Raw genomic sequence first — 23236 nt, 5'->3', positions numbered from 1 at the left:
GTACCTTGCCAGTAAGGGACTGCCTTTTGAAGTTCTTTTGATATTAGAGGATGCTCCTGTCACCATGAATTCAACACCAAAGGTATCAAAGTGATCTATTTGCTCTCAAACACAATGTCTGTAATTCAGCTTCTAGATCTGGGGATCATAAGGACCTTTAAGGCATATTATACACAGTAAGTACTGTAAGAAAAGGACGGATTATCAACCCTATGGAAGAGAACCTTGATGGAGAGAACATCATGAGTCTGAAAGGATGACACCATTAAAAATGCCATGAATGTTATTAAAAAAGCCATGAAAGCCATCAAGCCAAAAACAATAGATTCTCACTGGAGAAAACTACATCCAGGTGTTGTATATGACTTCACAGGATTTGCAAAACAAACAATCAAGGAAATCATGAAATGGATTGTGGATATGGCAAAAAAGGTGGGAGTTGAAGGGTTTCAAGACTTGGATCTTAGAGGAATTTAATAGCTAAGAGACACTACACTGGAGGAATTAACTAAAGACAACTTGGTGGAGATGAGGGCTTCTGGACTAGTGCCAGATAATGAGGAAGACAAACGCAATGCCAAAAGAACAAACCAACATTAGACAACTTGGCAGAAAGGTTCTGATTGTTCAAGATTCTTTGTGTGTTCTTTTAGAGCATGGACCCTTCTATGATATGGGCACTGAAACTAAGGCAAATAGCAGAAAGATAGGTACCGTAAAGAAATATTTTTAGGGGTGCCTGGGTGGCTCAGTGGGTTGGGCGTCCGACTTCAGCTCAGGTCATGATCTTGTGGTTCATGAGTTTGAGCTTCACATCAGGTTCTGTGCTGAGAGCTTAGAGCCTGGAACCTGCTTTGGATTCTGTGTCTCCCTCTCTCTCTGCCCCTCCCCTGCTCGTGTTCTGTCTTTCTCTCTCTCAAAAATGAACATGAAAACATTTTTAAAAAGGAAACATTTTTAGAGACATGAAAAAGCAGAAAACCCAGGCAGAAATTATGACGTATTTCTGTAAAGTTAACACCGAGAGTGCCTGCCCCTCTCACCTCCCCTTCCGCCTTTGCCACCTCTAAGACAGAAGACCAACCCCTCCTCCCCTTCCTCCTCTTAAACCTGTTCAATGTGAGGACAATGAGGAGGAAGACCTTCACGATAATCCAACTTCCATTTAGTGAATAGTAAATAATGATCATGTCATACAGTTAAAAAAAAAAATCTGTTGTATATGTGTGAGTGTCTTTGTGTGAAAAATCTACTAACTGTACAGCAGGAACCATATGAGACATTTTGTGCCATCATCATCATCTAAGTATTCATTGTGGAAAACATGATGTATATGACTCACGTGGAAGCAGATAGCCTGTCTTTACATAGGCATAGGTGAGTGATATTACATAATTAATAATGTGTTCATTTTTTATTGTTTTATAACTTTGCTTTCAAAGAATTATATTACTGGACTGTAGGTCTCTCTCTCCTAATCAGAGAAATTATGTATCGTCCTAGCATCATAGGTAAGTGGTTTTAAAAAATAACTATTTTTCTAAAACTGTATTATGAATGTGACTGTATTACTGTATTTCCTAAAATTTTATAATGATTAGTTCATTAGTGTATAGGCTAGGCTACCATGAAGCAATCATATTGATTGCATAAGGCTGCCATACAATAAACATACTGCTGTTGCTTTATTGGTGCATGAATCGTTATTATACCTGTAAATAAATATGAATTTCTTTTTCACATTATCTTTTCAATTTTATGTCTAGTGTTAGTAATATGTATGACATCTACACTGTTTTGTATTATATAAGACAATATTGATGTAGGTACTGACAGACAATTCATCTTGTAAACAGATGAGGTAAACTTGCGGTATTGATAAATATACTACAGGACTGTGAGTGTATTTTATCTTACTTATGATTTTCTTAATAACATTTTCTTTTCTCTAGCTTCATTTGTTGTAAGAATACAATATATAATACATATAACATATAAAATATGTTTTAATCAACTGTTTATATTATCAGTAAGGCTTCTGGTCAACAGTAGGCTCATGGTAGGTAAGTTTGGGGGTAGTTAAAAGTTATACATGGACTTTTGACTGTGGGCATTCTATACTTCTTTAAAAATTTTTTTAATGTTTATTTATTTTTGAGAGAGAGAGAGACATAGAGTGTGAGTGGGAGAGGGTCAGAGAGAGAGGAAGACACAGAATCTGAAGCGGGCTCCAGGCTCTGAACTATCAGCACAGAGCCTGCATGAACGGCGGGATCTGATCTGAGCCAAAGTTGGATGCTTAACCAACTGTGTCACCCAGGACCCCCTGGCATTCAATACTTCTAACCCTAGCATTGTTCCAAGGTCAACTTTAATGCATTACAGTGGCTGAATCATCCTGAACCTTGTTAAAAAATTAGAATGATAGCATTGTAGTTCATTCATAGTTTTAATGAGAATGGGCATATTTTGCTTTATAAATTTGGTTCTGAGTTTGGAATAATCAATGATAAGAGTGTCTTCTTCTTTTAATTACTTTTAGTCAGAATATATATGCAAAGTGTAGCAAACATCTTTTTAGCATCTGTAGAGATGACCACAAAATTTCAAGTATTCAAGTACTAGAATATTTTTGTCCAGCAAGTGACAGGTGATATCACCTTCAGGCAAGGAATCTCACTCCACCAGTACCTAGTTCCAGGATGTCAACTCACTCCATGGTTTGATGTGGCAAGAAACACATGAGTCACACAAACATTAGATCAAACGAGGTTTACTCCCAAACACAAGACACAGAGCACATCAACTTAGGCCCCCACACCCAGTAGGTCTCCTCCCAAAGTGACACAGAGTGATGGTCTGCGTGCACCCCTCTCCTGGAAGCAAAGGACCTTGGCCCCTCCCCCATGGAGTCTGAAATTCAGAAAGCTGGGGGGAGCATGGCTTAGGGTCACATGATGCACACCCTTAATCAGAACAAAGAAGCACAAGTCTAGCCATGAACAGGGAAGAATATTCTCAAACAGGGAGATATGCCCAGTACAGAATGTGGGGGTTCCTTATTGTTCCATAAGGAAATGCTTCAGGCCCAAGGCCACTCTTAAACAGCCATGCAGGGTGGAAAGATTGCATGCATGAAAGGAAACAAACTGCCTTTCCCAACAATTTTCTTGTATTGAACCTCTTTGCATTCCTGAAAGATCCCTACTTAGTCATATTTTACATATATGTGGGTGTATATGTAAGTGTATATATTTTAAATACATATTTTATTTATTATATTTACACACACATATACATGTATAATACATTTGCTTTAATTTAGAGCTTTGTAGGTATATTCATATAGAATTTATTTGATATGTAATTTTCTGTTTCTGGTACATACTGTACATTTCAGTGAATTATGCTAGTTTCATAACTAGAAAGGAAGTTTTTCTTAAACTTCTTTGTCAAATTTTGAATTTCAAAAGAAATACATGCTCAGGGTGCCTGGGTGGCTCTGTCGGTTGAACTTCCCATATCAGCTGAGGTCATGATCTCACAGTTCGCGAGTTTGAGCCCCGCGTCAGGCTGTGTGCTGACAGCTCAGAGCCTGGAGTTTGCTTTGGGTTTTGTGTCTCCCTCTCTTTTCCCCTCCCCAGCTTGTGCTTTGTCTCTCCTTCAATAATAAATAAAAACATTTAAAGAAATAAAAAAATAAAGAAATACATTCATGAGCATTTTATCTAGTGGAATAATGCAAAGATGCATAAAATAAAGTTAGCAATCTGTTCCCACAATCAAAGCTTTCCCCACTTTATTTGTACATTTTTCAGTTTATAAAAATACATAAATACTTTACATATTTAAATTTTCTTGTTTTTTTTTTGTTTTGGTGCTTTCTTGTTCTTATTAAAATGGAATCCATACTATTCATGACTTACTTTCCTCACCTGATGACATTGGATATATTGGGTATTTCTTCTTATACACATGTATGGACGGAGCACACGTTTTTTAATGGTTACACAATATTCACAATATGGATGAACTGTAATTTATTCACATTTTCCTCCAGTTGATGAATATCCAGATAGGATTTACAAAGAATTTGTTATTGTTTTGTTTTTATTTGCCTCTATAAAAAATAAACATCTTTGTATATATAAGTTATATACAAGGATTTTCAAGTTTATAAGATAAATTTATCGAAGTGCCACTATAGTTCAATATATATTCTCAGAAAAGTTTCCCAAAAGGTTTAGTAACTCACACTCATCAGTAAAATATGAGTGAACATTTCTTCTTCATATCATGTTTTGTATAGTATGTTATAGGTGAACAGTAGAGTAACATTGTATGTTAAATTTTTTTTTTACATTTATTCATTTTTGAGAGACAGAGAGAGAGAGAGAGAGACAGAGTGTGAGCGAGGGAGGGGCAGAAAGAGAGGGAGACACAGAATCAGAAGCAGGTACCAGGCTCCAAGCTGTCAGCACAGAGCCCAACGTGGGACTCGAACCCATGAACCCCGGGATCATGACCTGAGCCAAAGTCGGATGCTTAACCAACTAGGGTTAAGCCACCCAGGCGCCCCTTTATATTTAATTGGCTTTTCCCAGACTACTAATGAGATTGATCACTTCATGTATGTATTTTCCATTGGATTTTCTCCTTTAGATAATTGCCTTTCTTGGGCTATAATATTATCAAATTCCTTTCAGCTATCAATATACAGAAGCATGTTATTATTAGAAATAGTAACTTTTTTGTCATTTAAGTTTCCCATTTTACTGTTTGTTTTTTGATGTTATGAAGTTACAGTGTTTGGACATAATTTTTTAAATGATTTTGTGTATAACTTACATAGAGAAAAAGGCACAAATCACAATTGTATAAATAATTCATCACAAAATGAACACAGCCATGAAGCCGTCACCCAGATTAAGAAATAAGACAACATCAGCAGCCAAAATTCTCCCCTGTGTCTCCTTTATTCATCATGATCTCCCTCATGCCTCACTTTTAACAACATGATTTAGTTTTTCCCATTATCAAAATGTATATATGTAAACATATTTTTTAAGTTTATTTATTTATTTTGAGAGAGAGAGAGAGAGAGAGAGAGAGAGAGAGAGAGAGAATCTCAAGCAGGCTCCACGCTGTTAGCACAGAGTTCTATGTAGGGCTCAAACCCACAAACCGTGAGATCACGACCTGAGCCAAAACCAAGACTGGGACACTTAAACATATGTACACATATTTTGAACACATTATAATTTCATTGTTAGGTACAATTTTCATGTTACTAACATTTTCATCTTTTTATTGCTTTTCTTCTCTGTTTTCATATTTGTCCTTTCATATGGTTTCTTTTTCCTTCTTCCTGAAGAACTCCCCCCGTTAGCACTTCTATTAAATTGTATGTGCTGATGATAAATTGTCTCAATTTTTATTTGTTTAAAAAAAAAGTGTACTCACGTTACTTTCATTTTGAAGGGCTTTTTCATTGAATATAGAATTTAAGTTGGCCTATTTTTCATTTTTTTGATGATACTTCTCCACTGTCTCATAACTTCTTCCATTGTGTTGAGATAGGAGCAATGATTATTATCATTACCCTGCCATTCTTTTGTTTTTACTGCTTCCTTCTAAAAAAATTTTTAGGCATTCTTTTTTTCCCTTCTTCTTTGAACGGTTTTCTTTGCTATGGTGTGGTTTTATTTTGTATTTTTCTTCAGCTTTTTGACAGTTTTGAATCTTTTTCTTAATGAGTTTCATTGATTTTATCAAATTTCCATGCATTATCTTTTCAATATTGCACCTGTCCTTTCTTTGTTCTTGTCTTCTACTACAGAAATTCCAAATCAGAGCTTTCTAGAATTTAACATGTGTCTTATACTCTTTTCTCCATTTATTTTTGTTTGTTTCTCAGTGCTTAATTTTGGATATTTTCTTCTGATCTCTCTTTCACATCACTAATTATCTTTTTCTCTGTGTCTATTATAATGTTACCCACTCAATAAATTCTTAATTTCAATTACTATATTCTTTAGATCTAGAATTTCTATTGGATTATTTTAACTTTTCTAGTTCACTGATTAAATTTCCATATTTTCATGTAATTTGCTAAAAATATCAATCATATCAACATATTGATCTGTGTCTCTTAATCTTTTATGCATAAAAAATCACTTAAAATATTCTATACTATAAATTAAATTAATTACATTACATAGATACTTATTTCAGACTGATATTCTGATGATATCATTCCATGGATTTTGGCACCCACAATGGCTGATGTTAAATCTGTTTCTTTCCATGTAATATGTATTTTTTTTAAGTTTTTTTTAATCCCAGAAAATTTTCATTTTCTGTATCCCAGAAAGATATTTCTCCACCATTTCCTTTGTGATAATTTTCTGTAACTTTACTTTTTTTTTTTTTATTTTAGAGAGAGAGGGAGAGAGAGAGAGCATGTGCGAGTAAGGGAGATAGAGAAATTATCTTAAGCAAGCTCCACACTCAGTACAGAGCATGAAGCAGGGCTCTATCCCATGACTCTGGGATCATGACCTGAACCCAAATCAAGAGTCTGATGATCACCCAACTCAAGCCACGCAGGTGCCCCAATTTCCTGTAACTCTTATATTTGTTAGAGTATCTCAATCTAGCCTCAAAGTCTCTTAAGGTTGCTTAAATTTTGAAATTAGACTTGCATTTTCTTCTATATTTGATGTCTCTTCAGTATTATTTTCAAATTAACTAATTGTGTCTTCATCTTTGCCAGTCTTGAGCCTTGAGTTTATTATTTTTTCATTACTTGACCATAACATCCAATTCCTTAGATTTATATTTTTTCTTAGTTACCAATACTTGTTTGATTTTGTTTGCTTGAATTCACTTATTATTCATTTTTTTTCTATTTTTGTAATAAATGTAGTTCTTTCTTTTTTACTTGGAGCATCCCAGAAAAATACATTTTAAGTTCTATGATGATTTTTTTTCTATAAAGTGTGAACTGATGTTCAAATATTGTTTTAATTTTTCTGTATTTTTTAACCTTATGTTATCTGCAAGTGTGTTAGGACACTGGTTAGTATGCTCATTTTAAGGGAATGAATTATTTTTCTCTCCCCTCCCCACTATCATTTCTCTCCTTCTGGGATTACCACTCTTTGAATTGCAGATTTGTGGCTACCTCCACCTAAACCCAAGGAAATCTAGGTCTTATAAAAGTCATTCAGGACATCTGAGTTATAGTATTGTTGAGAAATATGGTCATCCCTTGAGTCAGAGTGCCGTTAGGTTCGGTTCCTAGTGAAGAAGCTGTGTCTTTGTTGCTTCCCTAAATAGCAGTCTTAGACTGGCTGAGTATTTTTTTCAGGCAATCCCCTCAAGTTGGGGGATTCCCTGCCAATCTCTTCTTTAAGGTGTGCAACTGGCTCTGATGTCTCATTTGTCATGGAGCCATTTATTCCCTATGACAGTGCATTATTTAGACTTCCATATACCACTGCCTGCTTCTAGAGCCAGGATTTGGAAAGTACATGGATTTAACCCACTCAGCATTTAGCAGTTTTGTTCTATTGATGATCCACACAGATATTTATCCGGATTTTGAGCCAGGTTATGTGTCTTCCATATTCTTTTTGATATGCAGCCTCATTCTTTTGTGTCTAGAGCAGAGAAGCGTTAAGTAAAATTATGAGGGGCACCTGGGTGGCTCAGTTGTTAAAATGTCTGACATTGACTCAGGTCATAATCTCACAGTTCATGAACGGGCTCTCTGCCATCATTGAGGAGCCCACTTTGGATTCTCTGTCCCGCCCCTCTCTGCCCTGCCCTGCTTGTGCTCTCTTTTTTTCTTTCTCTCTCCAAACTAAACATTAAAAAAAATTATGAGGTTGTCTTAGTAAGAAGTCATCTCCTTTTCTGAAAAAGTCTTAAAAAATACTTTGAAATATATCAGTCCTGTTTTCACACACACACACACACACACACACACACTCACACACACACACATACCCCACGCTCTAGGTAGATATGCCAGTTCATTCATATACACACATACACATGTATGTATATATGTGTGTTCACATATGTGATATATATCCATGTGTGTAGAGATAGAATTCATTCATCTATATACACACAGTTCATTCATGTATACATATTTATAAACATTTATTCATATATATATAAATGAAATAGCACATCTACTCATAGTATGTATGTGTGTGTGTGTGTGTGTGTGTAATTTGCTTTCTCTTCTCAGTAGAGAAGTATGTTGTCAGTAGGTTGAGTGCAGGAAAATCAAAGGAGTTCTTGTCTGATTTTTTTGTTTGGATTAGTTTCTCACCAAAGCAGTAATAATGACCATGGTCTTCTAACGATCCCCCCAAATCTACTCTAGAACTAGATCATCTGTCTCTAGAGAAATTGGTACTTGAATTGGGATGAAGTCATCCTTATACCTGACAAGACGAGTGGAACATGTGGTTGAATTAAATTGCAAATGGTACTCTCTTAAATTTTATTTTCAGTAAAATACTACTTAACATGTAAAGCAGATCCTTTCTCCTTCCAAATGCATGACAGCCATTTACTAATGAATGCTTTTAAATCTACTGCCTGAGCCTTAAGATATAACAAATTATAAATTCATAGGGTTTTGTGGGGGGTGGGCTTTAAAGATGGAGACGGGAAGCAGGTATGGTAGAAGTTGGGCCATGAAAGTCAAAGCTACTTGAAAATTGGAAACAATTCTGTTTGTTAAGGTATCATTTTCTCTTTGCACATCTTCGGTTGGAATCATGTAACAGTTACTTAAGTCCTGTTTTAAAGAATCTACTAGAGTTGTCATCCTCCTAGTGACAGGGATTAATTTATAATATCTTATTCCAGATGAGTAGTCAAGGAAAGTGAAGGAAAAGGGAGAAGGCAAGCAGAAAATAAAAACTAAAATGGAAGAAAATTTGTTGCTCTTCTTCTCCTTCTTCCTCTTCCTCTTCTCCTTCTTCCTCCTCCTCCTCCTCCTTCTCTTCTTCTTCTCCTTCTTCTTCTACCTTTCAGAGAGCCATTCCTTTCTTTTCTTAGTGATTTCTAGTTAGCACTTGTCCAAATGGCTTATTATGGTTCCAACTTTTAGATCAATTCCTTTGATAGTACAAGCTACACCTAAATGTGCACACTAACATTCTGTTTGTCAGATTTTGTTCCAGAGGTCAGAGACCTCTTTTGGTTTCAGTACCCTGAACAGGTGCATATTCCCTTCTACTCTCCAATTCTGACATACAGATATTCTCCTGTTTCTATCTGTTCCTTACCCCTTTTCTGGGAGAAAAATGGGTACCTTTAGTTGAAAAAGATATCTGCTGACCCTAGTCATGTCTGGATACCGGAACCTGCATCTAACCCTACTTTCCCACAATTTGCTCTGGGTGTTATGCCAGAACCAGGAAAATCAAACACCCCTAGATCTCATAATGTTCATGAGGGGATGGGAAGGTTGGAATATGAGTTTGTTCAACTTGTTACATTTTTGACTCTTGACTCGATTCTTTTTTTTTAATTTTTTAAATGTTTATTCATTTTTGAGAGATGGAGAGACAGAGCATGAGTGGGGGAGGGGCAGAGAGAGGGAGACACAGAATCCGAAGCAGGCTCCAGGCTCTGAGCTGTCAGCACAGAGCCCGATGTGGGGCTTGAACCCACGGACTGTGTGATCATGACCTGAGCTGAAGTTGGACACTTAACCGACTGAGCCACCCAGGCACCCCACTTGACTTTATCCTTGACCAGAACAGGGCAAGCATCGCCTCCAGCCTCAAGCCTTTTGATTGGAGATAGCTGTGTGGTTGACCTGTGTGTTCTGGTCAAGACTACATGGCAGCTATGACTTTCAACTATAAACCTACCTTATCTTTGGATGTCTCTTCCTTTGCCTCCTCCAGCAGGCACATGGCCTACTATACTCTAGATGAAGAGGAACAAATGAATGAATAGTTAATTGATGTCCCAAGGCAGGGCATGAAAGGAACAGAGATGAAACTCAGCAGGAAAAAATCTGTCCCGAATACACACCCCACAAAGGTTTGGCAGCACCTTCCACTTGACAGGAAGAGCCGTGGCATTTTCTCCCAATGTGGGAAGCTATCAGGCTGTCCCTCCGCTACCCCTAAGTGGTGGGATGTGTAAATTGTCACATTTCTAATGCTAACTGCCAAGGTCAGGTAACTCAGGGGCCGCTTGTTGTGCTGTCGTCCGAGGCTACATCTTTTATGAGTTAACACATCTCATCTTTCCTCCCCAGTTTATTATTTTTTTTAAGCGCTAACACATTAATTTTACTGCCAAAGAATTGTGTTTCTTGTTATTATTTTTAAGTTCTTTCATTCGTCTGTGTCAGCAGCTGAAGCTGAAACTCCAGGATGCACGATTCCAGGAAGAATTCCCTGGGTACCAAATGGAGAAGGCACACTTACAATGTCAGGAAAAAACTTGTTTAGTTAGACTCTTATCTCGGTGCCCTGCTGCCCTTTTTAAACAAATGTATTGGATTTTTGCACTTTATTGCTGCTTCATAGCCCAATATCTAAAATGGACTTCTCTCATTTTGTGTGAGAGGGTTTACTTAACAAACGATCCCATATTGCTTTTAACAGGGCAGACCGTTAACCTGGATTATTGTGCACCGATAGAACATGATGCGTGAAGAACTCCCAGCTCCCGGCTTTGAACATCCTTTTCTCCCCATGCTTCCAGCAGGTTCGTGAATCCTGAGCTGGGCCGTGAGCACGCGGTGCCGAATAAAATTTAACATGTTCTCTGAAAGTCGCATGCATTTCTAAAATGTGCTGCTCTGATTGAACAAGACCTTCCTGGGGAAATGACTGGCACGGAATATTCCCAATGGAAATATCACTCGTAGAATATCTCATTTACTTGTCTTGCCAAGTTCACCCGTTGAAGCTGGCAGCTGTTGCCCTTTAGTCCAGTTGATTTTTGGTCTTTCCTATTTATGATCATAATTGTATGATTCATAGAAATAGTGGCTTTTATCAGAAACGTCCGGCATTGGCAGAGCTAGAAATAAGTTGGGTCTTCAGCAACAGTAGTCAGGTTCTGGGAGGATGGAAGAAGCTAACATGTTAACATCCCAAATGTGGGAAGACCGTCCTCTCTCTGTAACCCATGCCTATGAAAGGAGGGGAAGACTGCTCTCTCTCTTTCTATCATCATGCTTAGTAGAAAAGGATCCGCATGCAGCATAGAAAGGTCCGAAAAACACTAAGAGAAATTCTCAGAGCAGTTATAACTAAAATTTGCCCATTTAGTTCAGAAAGTTAGATAAAAGCACGGTGCAGAAATATATTGTGGAATTTCTTTCCAGCTCTTCTTTCCCTTAGTCGTTGGGGAATGTTCCTAAGCCCATTTCCTCTCCGTTTCAGCTGCAGCTGTGTTCTGTTCCCAAGGGTCTGGATCTCACTGACTTCTGACACCTTGCTTTTGTTCAGATTTTAAATGAGGCACTTCCTGCTCCTAAAAGAATCCAGGTCTGTGGTTTAGGACAGCCCAAAAATATCTCCATACTTTTCAAAAGCTTCCATGTCTGGGGTCCTTTTTCTCTCTCCCGAGTGTCTGTTAGGTCTGCAGTAATCTAGATGCAAACTATAGTCTCTTTGCCATTTTTTCATAAAGCCGCTTGTCTCCATATCCTTAGTGATGATTTGGAGCTCCCAGGAGAAAGGCCACATCTTAGCAGACATGGCTTTCCACCAACTCCTGGGCTCCCCTCTTCCTTCCCCAAACCCTAGAACAACACATTCTTCCTTACTCATGTAGAATATTTCTACTTTCTTTAACTTCCCCTCGAGGTTTACTGTTACACCAACCAAGTAGGTTGGTTAAAAATCCTTAAATATTTTTTTCCAGACAAAGACAGAACTTTTCCTAAGGAATTGTAAGCCATTAAAAAAAATTTCATTATATTTGGAAGGATGTATGCCTGGTCTCTATTTCTCCTTCTCCAAGTTTGACTTGACTCAAACATTTTCTATTTTTAGACTGGTTGTGCTAACGATGACCAAAAGGCAATGGAAGTAGAAATGTTCTACCTCTTTATCTTTGTGTATAAAGTGAGAGGCATGGTGCATTCAAACAACAAAGAATGGATAAAAAAACTTTACCAAGTCTGTTCATGGAGTTAATATTTCCTGGTTACATCTAATACCTTTAGGGTGGCTGGAGTCCCAAGTAACCTGGTCTGGAACATATTTTGCATTTGTTATATAATTGCCCCAATTCCAGAATAGGTGGCTTAATTTCTGATTTGTTTGTACTGAGTATTCAAAATCATAATGTAGTATAGTTGAAAATGATGGCTCTTAAAAAAGGATTGATCTTAAAGTCATCTAGTCAAATACTCTCATCTTTCAGATGAGGAAACTGACACCAGGCGATGTTGACTTGCCCCAGGCTACACAGCCAGTCCCTGGCAGTGTCATTGGCCTGGTCCTTTGGTGTCCTGAGTCTCAGGCTAGTTCTTCTACTATTCTTTGCTCCTGTTCCTTGGCTGGAGACATTGATTTTGGGCAGTGATTATTCAGTTTATTTCTCCAAATGGAATGGAATACAATTCACGCCTGTTTTAAAATAGCCAGAATTAGATTAATACAGGGTGTACTAATATATAGAACTTAATACATGGTATATAATTCATACCTGTATATAATATGTGGAGGTAATGCTGAAGATCCACTTTCTCCCAACCCAGTATTTAAATCGTACTGAGAAGAATGAGGTAGAATGTCTATTTCTGGACACCTGATTGAAAGGACAGTACCTCAGCCTTCATCTTGGGTTTACAGTCACACAGACCGGTGTCTCATTTTTGATGTTTAGCCACTTCCCTATGTGATTTTGGGAAAATCACTTTTATACTCAGCCTGACTTTCTTTGTCTGCCAAACAGGGATAATAATACCTACATTCTTGGGTTTGGTTCGGCTATGAAAACAAAGTATGTATGTGAAAGACCCAATCCTTAAACAGGGTATGCACTTAGAGCTTCTTGGTTTCTCTCCTTCTGTCTCATTTGTCATTGCAAGTTGACTTGAATTATTAATTAATATTAGCTCATCTATTTCCTACATACTTAAAAAAATAAAATTGTTTTTACTATTGCTCTCCTCTGGGGACAGTAGTAATACTTCAATACTATATTGGAAACATAGTAATTCTTTTCTCTTTTTTTTTTTCTCTTTTCTTTTTTTTTTTAGAAAATACTCATTTGTGACAGAGCTGCCACATAGTCTTGAAGAATAAGGAAAGTCAGAGGATGAATGACTATTTTCCAGAAGACAGGTAAAGCATATTTGGTAGATTAATTCTCAATTCACCTTCTCAGAGGAAAAGGACAAAACACTCATTTACCAAGATTCTAAAGAGATTTTCCGGCAAGTCCCTAGCCGGCCCCACATTAGTCTTTGCTTTGAAGCATTCATTCCCCAGAGCTTGGGCTTCTTGACCAGGACCCACACCTTTTATTGAGCTACAAGAAGACTGGAGGAGACAACTGGCTCCTTGCCCCGGACATTCACACGCCTGGTGGCACTCGGGAGAGGGACTGCACACGTGCCTATCGGGGAATCAATCCTTCTGCCTACCATCTTCTTTTTCTTTAGAAGAAAGCAAGTTAACGCAATTACCTCATCCAGAACAATTACCACACTAAACTGTTTATTCTCCAGAGAAAGGTGTTTGGGAGCAGGGAGCACTTTGTCAAGACAGAGATGGATTTTTTAGAAGTACTACTTGTATCAATATCGAGTGTGGGCAGTGAGGGAACTGTTGGGAAGGTTTTCTTGCAAGCCAAGACTTCGGTTGCTGTTGGGGTCAGGCAGGCCAAAGGGGACCCATATTCTAAATAGTTGAGTTGTGGCACCATTTGGGGGCCCCAATATTGTGAGACATGATGCGTGCTCTGCCTGTGGAGTTTTGGACTCAGGGCCAATTCCTCAGGTGCATTCTTTGCTCTGAAACTGTGTGGCCTAAGGCAATCTCTCTTAAGTTACTACAGCCGAGGGAAGAATACGAGGCAACCATGAGGTACTTTTAAAAGCAGTTAAATAAAGCTTTGACAGTTTATTCAAAATAAACCACACTTTTAAGAAAAAGTCTTCTTTCTTTCTTGTTACAAAGGCCAGCACGACTCTCCTTTCCCTGATACTTAGAAGAAAGGCGATTCCCAGGTCCCAGATGAAAACAAACAAAACCAGGAGGCATCAGAAATACGGACGCTTTCAGAAAAGTTAAAAAAAAAAAAAAGTAGAAAAAAAATCTGTCACATACCCCTCAACGCACCCCTGACTGTAATTTCCTCCACCTCTTTATATGCATACATATTTCGCCTAGTTACAGTAATGGGTTTATTCTACTGTTATTTCCCCCACTTGGCGTCTAAGTATTTTTCCTTTTGCTTTGACTATTTTAGGCGTGCTGTCTGATCGGATGTTAAAAAATGGAAGAAGGAGGGGCAGGACTGAGAAAGGGCTCGAAGTTGAACGAAACAGAGGTTTCCGGGAAGCAGCCGACCCCGAGTCGCCCGCATCTTTCTGCGCCGGGTTCGCCTCGGAGAGGCCCGCAGGCGCTGCTCGCTCGCGCCCATAGGCGTGCGCTCGCGTCCCCGAACGGGCCCCGGACCCCGCCGCCCCGATCCGCGAGCGGGGGCTATTTGCCGAGAGCGGAGATACCCGGGAGCGCGTGCGGCGGCAGCGGCGGGGCTCACCTGCGCCCCCCGGCCTCCCGCCCCGCGCGGCCCGCCGCCGCCCCGCCCCGGCCCGGCTCATTGGCTGCAGCTCGGAGGGGAGGAGAAGGGGCGGCCGCGGGCATCTCATTAGCGATGCGGACTCGCTCCTCCGCCCCGTAGTCCCGAACCCGGCAGCGGCGGGAGCGCGGCGAGCGGTGCTGCGGGAACGACGCGCGACTCCGGTGGCGGCCGCGGCGGCAGCGGTCGCCCCGCCGCGGGAAGCTATGGGGGCGCGTGCAGGCTCCCGGTGCCCGGCCAGCGGCGGCTCGGAGCGCGCTGCCCCGAGGCTGTAGGGAGCCGCCGTGGATCAGTCACTCGCTGAAGACCTCCGGGACCCGCTCGTCTCGGCCCCCGGCTCGCCGTGCCTCTCCCGGGCGCCCAGGGCGTGGAAGAGGAGCCGGACTCCGAGCGGGGCGAGGAGCATGGGGAAAGCGGCAGCCGCAGGAGGAGGCGCTGGAGGGGCGCGCCGGTGGCTCCCGTGGCTGGGGCTCTGCTTCTGGGCGGCGGGGGCTGCGGCTGCCCGAGGTAAGCGCGGGGCAGAGCGGGCGGCGGGGCCGGGAGCGAGGCGAGGGGGCGCCGGCGAGACTGAGCGGGACCCGCGCCCGCGGCGTTGTCTTCGCAAGTTGCGCCCCGCGCCTTTCCGCGCGCGGACCCGACAGGGTGGGAATCGGGCGGAGGACCTCCGAGGGGACCCCTGACTCCCACCCCAAGTTTGCGATCAGCCGCAATCCTACAGGTTGCTGTGACCGGGGCCCCTACCCTTGACGCGCATCGCCTGCTCCATTTTTCCGATCCCTCCGCAATTGCTGCAGACCCGAGTACCCACCTCTTCGCTCCAATCTCTCTCCCCTGCCCTCTCCACTTGTCTCCAAGGCGAGAGAGATCATGGGTGGGCGCGCAGAGCGGTGTCCGAGAGTTCCTGCGAGAGGGGCGGGGTGATAGAGGTCTCCCTCTGTAGGGTGGGCTTGAATGGAGAGGGCGCCTTTTCCTTTTGGGGAGCAACACCCAAGCTAAAGTCCGCTGAGCGTGACATTCCTAGGGCGACACTCGCTAGAGGACCTAGACAGCACTGGGTTTTCTTTCGAGGAGGCCGCGTGCGTGCGGGAGCCCCGGAGAGCCTTGTGCACCACTCGCGTTAGCTGCGCCTACGGTGCGGAGCCGGGATAAGCATTTGGCCCGAGGCCGGCTCACCCGGCGCCTCCTCTTGCTACCAGGTGCCCACTCCAGCTAGGGAGCTAGCGAGCGCGGGGCTCCACCGAGCCGCGGGGAAACGCCGCTCCTTGCTGACTTTGAAACGTAAACCCCATTTTCCTGGATCCTCCGGACTCCAGTAGAGTGAAATTTTGCAACTGATTTCACCTGCACCGTGAGCGAGAACCGGGAGCATCAAGTTAAAGATAAATCCCGCCGACTTGTTTTGAAGATGATCAGAGACAGTTTCAGACGTAGCTTGAGTATTGTGGCTTTACCTTGGAAATAATCCCGAAGCTTCTCCTTCCCGCCCATCTTTAGCTTTCTCCTTCCCCGTGTGCCATCCATTGGGTTTAGAATATGTAATTGCGTTGAATGATTTACTTAACGCTCCTCCAGCTGGAAGCGGGGACTGAACTGACCACCTCACGTTCTGCTCTCTGGCTATCCTGAACATAATGCGTTAGCCGGGAGTGTGGAAGGGGTTCAGCATGATCACACAAGAACCTCTGTAATCTAATTTTTATGAAAGCTAACGGTGTGTTAAAAACAGTCTGGGTGCCTAGAATGAAGAATTAGAAAAAGGAAAAGAGGTGGATAGAGGCTTTCTGCTTTATGATCCTGTTCAGTGACTATTTGCTTTTCATTTCCTGAAAACTTTTTTTTTTTTTTTTTTTTGCTTTTTTTTTTTCTTCCTTTGGTGAAGCAGGCTCTTTAAAAAGCAGCAAAGGTTTAAAAATGAGCCTCGGTGATTGCACACACCGGGTTATGGTGAAGTATAGTTCTTTCCCTTGCTGGAAGAAGCACAGGCTTCAGCCATCTAATTTACTATGGAGAATGCCTCCTTGCAAAGTCAGCTCAGTTGTTTTAAATATACGGTTATGGAGAAAAGCCGGCTTGTTCTCAGTTATCTAAATGTCTGAATTCCCACCTGCTATTTGGTGTGGAATACCCAAGAGTGACTGGCTCCCTGTCCTGACCCCTTGGAATTTGGTTGGTGGAGTTGTCTTGAAGCCAGCTCCAAACAAGAGGTGGGGATCTGCCAGAAGCCTCTTGGATGGAGTTTTGCTGGCTGTAAAACTAAGGCTAGCACCTCTTGTCTGCAAGCTGTTCCTTAAAGGTCTCCTAGAAAACATACTGTACACTCTGCAGGCTTATTTACAACAAAATGTCTTGCACGGATCATAGTAATGTTCAAGACACATGGTGCGGAGCAGTAAATCTGACTAATATTTCCCTTGTAGTATGTTAACGTTTTGGGGTGTGAAGCCCATTACCCTTAGCATCTGTCAGAGATTCTGTAAGAAATGAGTAGTAAGCCAGGCTCTGGAATCTGTAAAGCTACATGCACCTGGCTTTGGACAGGTGGGCTCAATTGTAGTTTTCAGAACAAAGGGTGGGTTTCAATGTTACTTAAGTTCTGCCTGCTTGGGCAGGTGCCCCTTCATTAAAAGCAAGAAGAGGTACGCTCTCGTGGCATGTTTGCTGAGTAGTCTGACCAGCCTCCATACGGTTGGCCCTAGGTGGTGGTTCTTTATCCAAAGAAATAGTTTTGTTTTTTTTTTTTTCCCTGCAAGCCTTTCCATGTTGATTTGAACCAAGGTGTTCTCCCTTCCCTAAACAACAGGCTATATAGAATTATACTTTTGCTTTGATGATTTAGGAATATTTAACAATTCAGTAGCATTTTCTTTACAGTTATTTATCCTTTGTTTCTAAGATGATTGCACCAACTTTTTTTTTTCCCTTTTCTTCTCCATACCTAATGTAAAACCCACTAAAAATCAGAGGAGGGGGGGTGGTTTCAGGTGATTGGCTTTAAGTGAATGTACTCAAAGAGGAAGATACTTGGGGCAGGACACTGCCTGTAGAAACTAGTAGTGAATGGCCCAAGGAGCAGTGTTCTGGTTCCTTCCTTTGCAAACAGGACTGACTTCTTCAGATTTATGTTCCTGACTTCTGGCATACTGTGAGGAAGGCACTTTGGTGCCATGATTACTGTATATTTTAACACTTTCCAACTTAAAAGAAGGTTGTTTAAAAGTTATTCATGACCTGCCAAGTGCAAATTGAATCCACATCATGTTGTCATGTTGATTTGTTTTGTTCTTTGAAAAACTGGAGTGGCGCTCCAGATCTGATTGCGATTCCTGTATTAGATACTGTACCTAAGATACCCTCATCTAAAGGCAGGGAGGAGATGATCTTAGATAGGCTAAACTTACAGTTCCTTGCTTTAAAAAATTTCCTGGACAATGAAATCTTCCTAATAATAGCTATAGAAATGCATTAAGGGCATGAGTGGTACATGTTCATTATCTAGGCATAATAGGGTCAGATGGTTTACACATACTTAAAATCCATTTGTCTATCTGGTTCATACATCTTAAAATCTATCTTAATTTCCTCCCTAGTGACCATTATATGCACCCCCCCCCCCGCCACCTTTTTCATTTTGTTCCTTTTCCTCAAAAAATTGTCCCTCCATAGTGCTATCAGGAAAGAGTGTTTTCTCCCAATTTTCTGCCAGGTTGGTCTTATTCTAACTCTTGGGTTGTGCTCGCAGCTTGAGCAGTCCAATGGCACCTTCTTTTCCTACCCAACAAAGTGTGTTCAAGGAGTGTCTTAAGTATCTCAGCCCTTAACAAGAGGTTAGTTGTTCTGATCTGGCCCTTAAGAAAAGCGCTTGTTGTCCTTTTTCATTGTCTTACTATGAAAAATAAATGTCCTTCCTCACTCTTTGAGTGACCTGTGTGTGCTTTTGTAAGCGGTGCCCCTTAGGGTGGGAGAAGTTAGGGGGCCAGGAATCCTCCGGGAGGTCTCTGAACTGTAGCGGGAAGATTCCAGACCTTGCTGTCTTACTAGATAGGGAAGCCCTTTTCTGTCTGTATCGCCTCAATGACTTTATTGTCTTCCTTCTACCATATATAGAACCTGATTTAAAATACCGCCAACTCTAAAGATTTCTCAAGGAATTTGTTGTAGAGGAGATAGTATTTGATACCACTCCCTTGTGCCTTTTGTTCTTTTTTTAATATGAAGGCTAGAGACTCAGACCATATGCATTAAAATCGAATCCCAAAGACAGGTGTCCATCCAAAGAAAGATTTGTGCTGTAACATCCCCTTAAGGAAGGTCATAGTGGGAGTAGAGGCATCCTCTTAATGGACAGGCACACACGTTTGCAGAAAGCCCTGATGGGGATGCTTCTTGATTGCACTTTGGCCCTGAATCTTGATTGTCTCATCCTCAGGGAAGTGCCACTTGACCAGCCATGGCATTGTCTTCTCGTTCTGATGCCTTCGTGAACTACTGACTTGCCTGAATACCTAGAGGGAACTTTCCTGTAGTGACAGCCGCAAATTCTAGGTGAAGACACTGACCAGCTCACCCCCTCATTTGCTAAGTGGCCGCTGTTGGCATGAAAACTACCGTTGTGTTGCTACCGCTCCTTATATCATACCTGTTCCTTAAGAGAAGGCATTTTTGTAGCCTTGAGCGAGAAATAATAATAGCGATTATTGTATTTAGCGTGTGCCATTGATTATTCCAAATGCTTCACGTATGTTAACTCATTTAGTCCTTAAAATAACACTGTGAGGTAAGTAATATTCTCATTTTTAACATAGGGAAACAAGGTCAAACAAGGGTTAAATAACTTGTTCAAGGCCATAGGGGTAGTATATGGAGGGGCCTGGATTCAAACCTGCCCTGTCCTCCTCCAGAGCCTTAAACAAGGACTGTTTTCTAAACTATGCCAAAAATAACGTGACCCTTACATTTTGGTGACAAAAGCGCTAAAATGATTTCTCTGTAACTGTGAGAGTTGTAGAGGCATTTAGAGTAGCTTCAATAAATCTATAAATATATTCAGATAAATCTCAGAGATTTATGTTGTATGAAAACAACCACCCTCTCACCATTCAGCTTAATATACTTTGGGATTGGATTCACACTTAAAATTCTGAACGCCCGTTTCTAATATGATAGCTTGCTTTTTTTTTTTTTCAATTTTGAATTTCAACAGAAAATATTACTCTGATTGAATACGCCATCCATGGAATGGCAGATCCCAAGAGACTATTTGTTGCATGTCTTGTATTTTTAGCCTTGTTTGCCGGGGAAATGTGGAGCATGAGATTGGAGAGTAGATTGTTAACACCAGAGGCTGCTGTTTCTGCTGTTTTGGGTACTCCTGCTGCTGCTCTTTCAAGGCAGATGGCTAGATTCATTTATAGAAAATAGATATTCGTTCTATTTTGCATTTCCACTTTGAAAAGAACTTCTAATTGTTTGGGCCACATTGCCTCGTATGGTCTCATTGTGCGCATACACATGCTGTGCGTATATAATTTTCAGAATTAGGTGGATGTTAATGGATCCACTTTGGACTGTATTAGAAATCCACTGTGAACTCCGTTGTGCTTCTGGAGTATTTCTCCCGAAAGTGGGTGTGTGTGCAGTACAGGGTGTATCACGGATTTTGTGCTCAGCACCTACCCCTCCCCACCGACTTCGCTGACCCAGAAATTAGGGGCAGAAGTACTGGGTTGTGTTTCTGGGGCTAGAGGAGAAACAACACTCCCATATTATGCTTCTCAGCTACATCAGACTACTGCGGGACTGAAAAACACTTCCTGATACTGTTTCCGAAAGACCAGAGTAAGGTGAGGCCTCAATTCTTCCCCTGTGAGCAGTTCCTTCCTTCATAAATAAGGAACTCGGAAAGCCAAAAGCTGCCTTTCAAGTGAGGTCAATGACAGCTTCACTTAATGCAGATGTTGACTGTCTGTCCCCAAATTTCTAGTTCGTAAAGTGCAAAAGAGCCTTCCTTTCCAGAAAGAGAGACCTCGGCAGGTGTATTCCACCGACCCAACCTGGTCTTGTAAGGTTAAGAGGAATCATGGGGGAAAACGTCACTGTAGCCATGTGGAGAATGAATTTGGCAGGTGTTTTGTTGTCATCTAAAATCAAATGTTTGTAATTTCTCCATCAGGTAAGTCCAGGGGAAAACGATGTTGCAGAAATTCCAGAAGGTAGGTGATTGGTGGGCAGGCATAGGAAGAAATCATCCCGAATTCTTCAGAGGCTCAACTAACACTGGCACAGCTATGTTTTGTGTAATATCATTCACAGATTTTGATAACTTACTATAAAAGCAAATTTATTTTCTAAATATTGGATGAGAGATCTGCCTGTGAATATATTTGTGCGCGTGTTGCTGGGAGTGGTGTGAAAGTGATTGGTGGCTTCTGCTAGCAACAGCACTTATTCAGGAGTTACCATCTTCATTTGAATTTAATTTAATAAAATCCAGGAGAGGAGGGGAAACTGAAACGCTCATAGGTTATGGGAGCTATGCTGGTAATGTCTTTGAAACTCACAAGTCAGTTCTCTTCAGATGTTAGTGCACATTTCAGTCACTGCAGATCTTGTTAAACTGCACCTTCTGATCTAGTAAACCTGGGGAGGGGCCTGGGATTCTGCATTTCTGACGGGCTCCTGGATGACCCTATCCATGGACCACACTTTGAGTAGCAGGGCCATAGATGAGTGTAATTCGGGGTTTTTTATTTGCAGTATTGTTTTTCACTTGCAAGTCTGTATGAAGTGGAATTCAGTGCGAGGCTGTTTTTAAAATGCCAATAGAAGAATAGGTAAACACAAATGTCAGTTTAAACTCAGGCAAACATACAGCCAGTCGTAAAACTAACACATTCAGGAGCACTGCTCTGAGATGAGATAATGTCTTGTTTCTAGCATCTGTAAACAGTATTTGAAAAGTCTTTCTATTGTGAAGTGATTGAGGACTTATGTTTGCATCTAATTAATTGCAGGTAATAAAGACGAAACTGAGTCCCTAGGAAGTTGAACAGTTTGCCCAAAGTCAGATTTTTAACTAGGAAGCTTTTCTACTCATCTTGATCACTTCTTCCTTTTATTGTATGTGTCGACTGCACCTGCACTTCAAATGATGCACAGTTCAGGATAATGAGAGGATGGGGCTATCATTAAGTAAGAGGTAGAGAAAATCAGTTGGTTCAGAAAAACAGTGCTGTTCATACAGGGTACTGAGGCTCCCCAACCTGATGGATTGTGGTTGTCACAACATGGTGTATGAGCTGGTGCTGGGGTCTGTTGTATCTGCTGCAAGATAGTTCTCTGCACCTGACAGGATCCATTGTGCTTACTATTAACTCTTACCCAGCACCTGATAGTTCTTGTCCAATAGCATATGCCAACTAGTATTTTTTTTTTTTAGTTTGTTTATTTTGAGAGAGCGTACAAACACAAGTGGGGAAGGGTCAGAGAGAAGGAGGGAGAGAGAATCTCAAGCAGTCTCCATGCTATCAGCACAGAGGCTGATGAGGGGCTCGAACTCCTGAACTGTGAGATCATGACCTGAGCCAAAACCAAGAGTTGGATGCTTAACTGACTGAGCCACCCAGGCTCCCACCAACTAGTATTTTTTACTCCAGCCTTATTATGTAAGGTATAAATACTACTGAGACTAAACTTTCTGAAACTTATTTGATCCTGTGATAAAATACTCGGGGAAATATAATTGCCAGAGGAAGAATTAAAGAATTATAAGATAGTTATGTATGTATTTTTTAAGTTTATTTTTTTTTTTAATTTTGAGAGCGTGAGCAAGCAGGGGAGGGGCAGAGAGAAGGGGAGAGAGAATCCCAAGCAGGCTCTGTGCTCTCAGCTTGCAGCCCAGTGTGGGGCTCGAATCTACCAGCCCTGAGATCATGACTTGAGCTGAAATCAAGAGTCAGACGTTTAACCAACTGAGCCACCCAGGCACCCCTATATTTTTTTCCTTAATAGATTGTAAAGCCTACATTCCTTTTTTTTTTTTTTTAATGTTTTAATGTTTTATTTGAGAGTGAGGGAGAGAATGTCCTAGGGGAGGGACAGAGAGGGAGACACAGAGTCCGAAGCAGGCCCCAGTCTCTGAGCTGTCAGCACAGAGCCTGATGCAGGGCTCAAACTCACACAGTGTGAGGTCATGACTTGAGCCAAAGTTGGACACTTAACCGATGGACCCACCCAGGCACCCCAAAGCCTACATTACTAGATAGCCTATTCTAGAAAGATGGTTAAGTAGAAGAAGGACACTATCATGGATGGCTGTTATGAGTAATAATTCATTTGCATGGAACTTGATACTTTTAAGGTATGTTCACAAGTATGATTGCTTTGTATTTTCACCTCCACCCTGATATCGAACAGATGATAAAAT

At 41.2% G+C, this 23236-nt stretch overlaps 1 protein-coding gene across 2 annotated transcripts in view; it reads left to right on the top strand.

Moving 5' to 3' along the window:
* Nucleotides 1–15218: 15218 nt before the first annotated feature.
* The window catches only part of UNC5D (unc-5 netrin receptor D), a 547698-nt gene continuing 539680 nt past the window's right edge, over nucleotides 15219–23236 (top strand). For both annotated transcript variants that reach the window (XM_042983507.1, XM_042983506.1), the window contains exon 1: nucleotides 15219–15321. In XM_042983507.1, the coding sequence (XP_042839441.1) occupies nucleotides 15219–15321 (103 nt within the window). The remainder of the gene's footprint in view (nucleotides 15322–23236) is intronic.

This window comes from Panthera tigris, chromosome B1 (genome assembly GCF_018350195.1).
Source record: "Panthera tigris isolate Pti1 chromosome B1, P.tigris_Pti1_mat1.1, whole genome shotgun sequence".
Lineage (NCBI taxonomy): Eukaryota > Metazoa > Chordata > Mammalia > Carnivora > Felidae > Panthera > Panthera tigris.
This window is presented reverse-complemented; position numbering and strand designations above follow the sequence as displayed.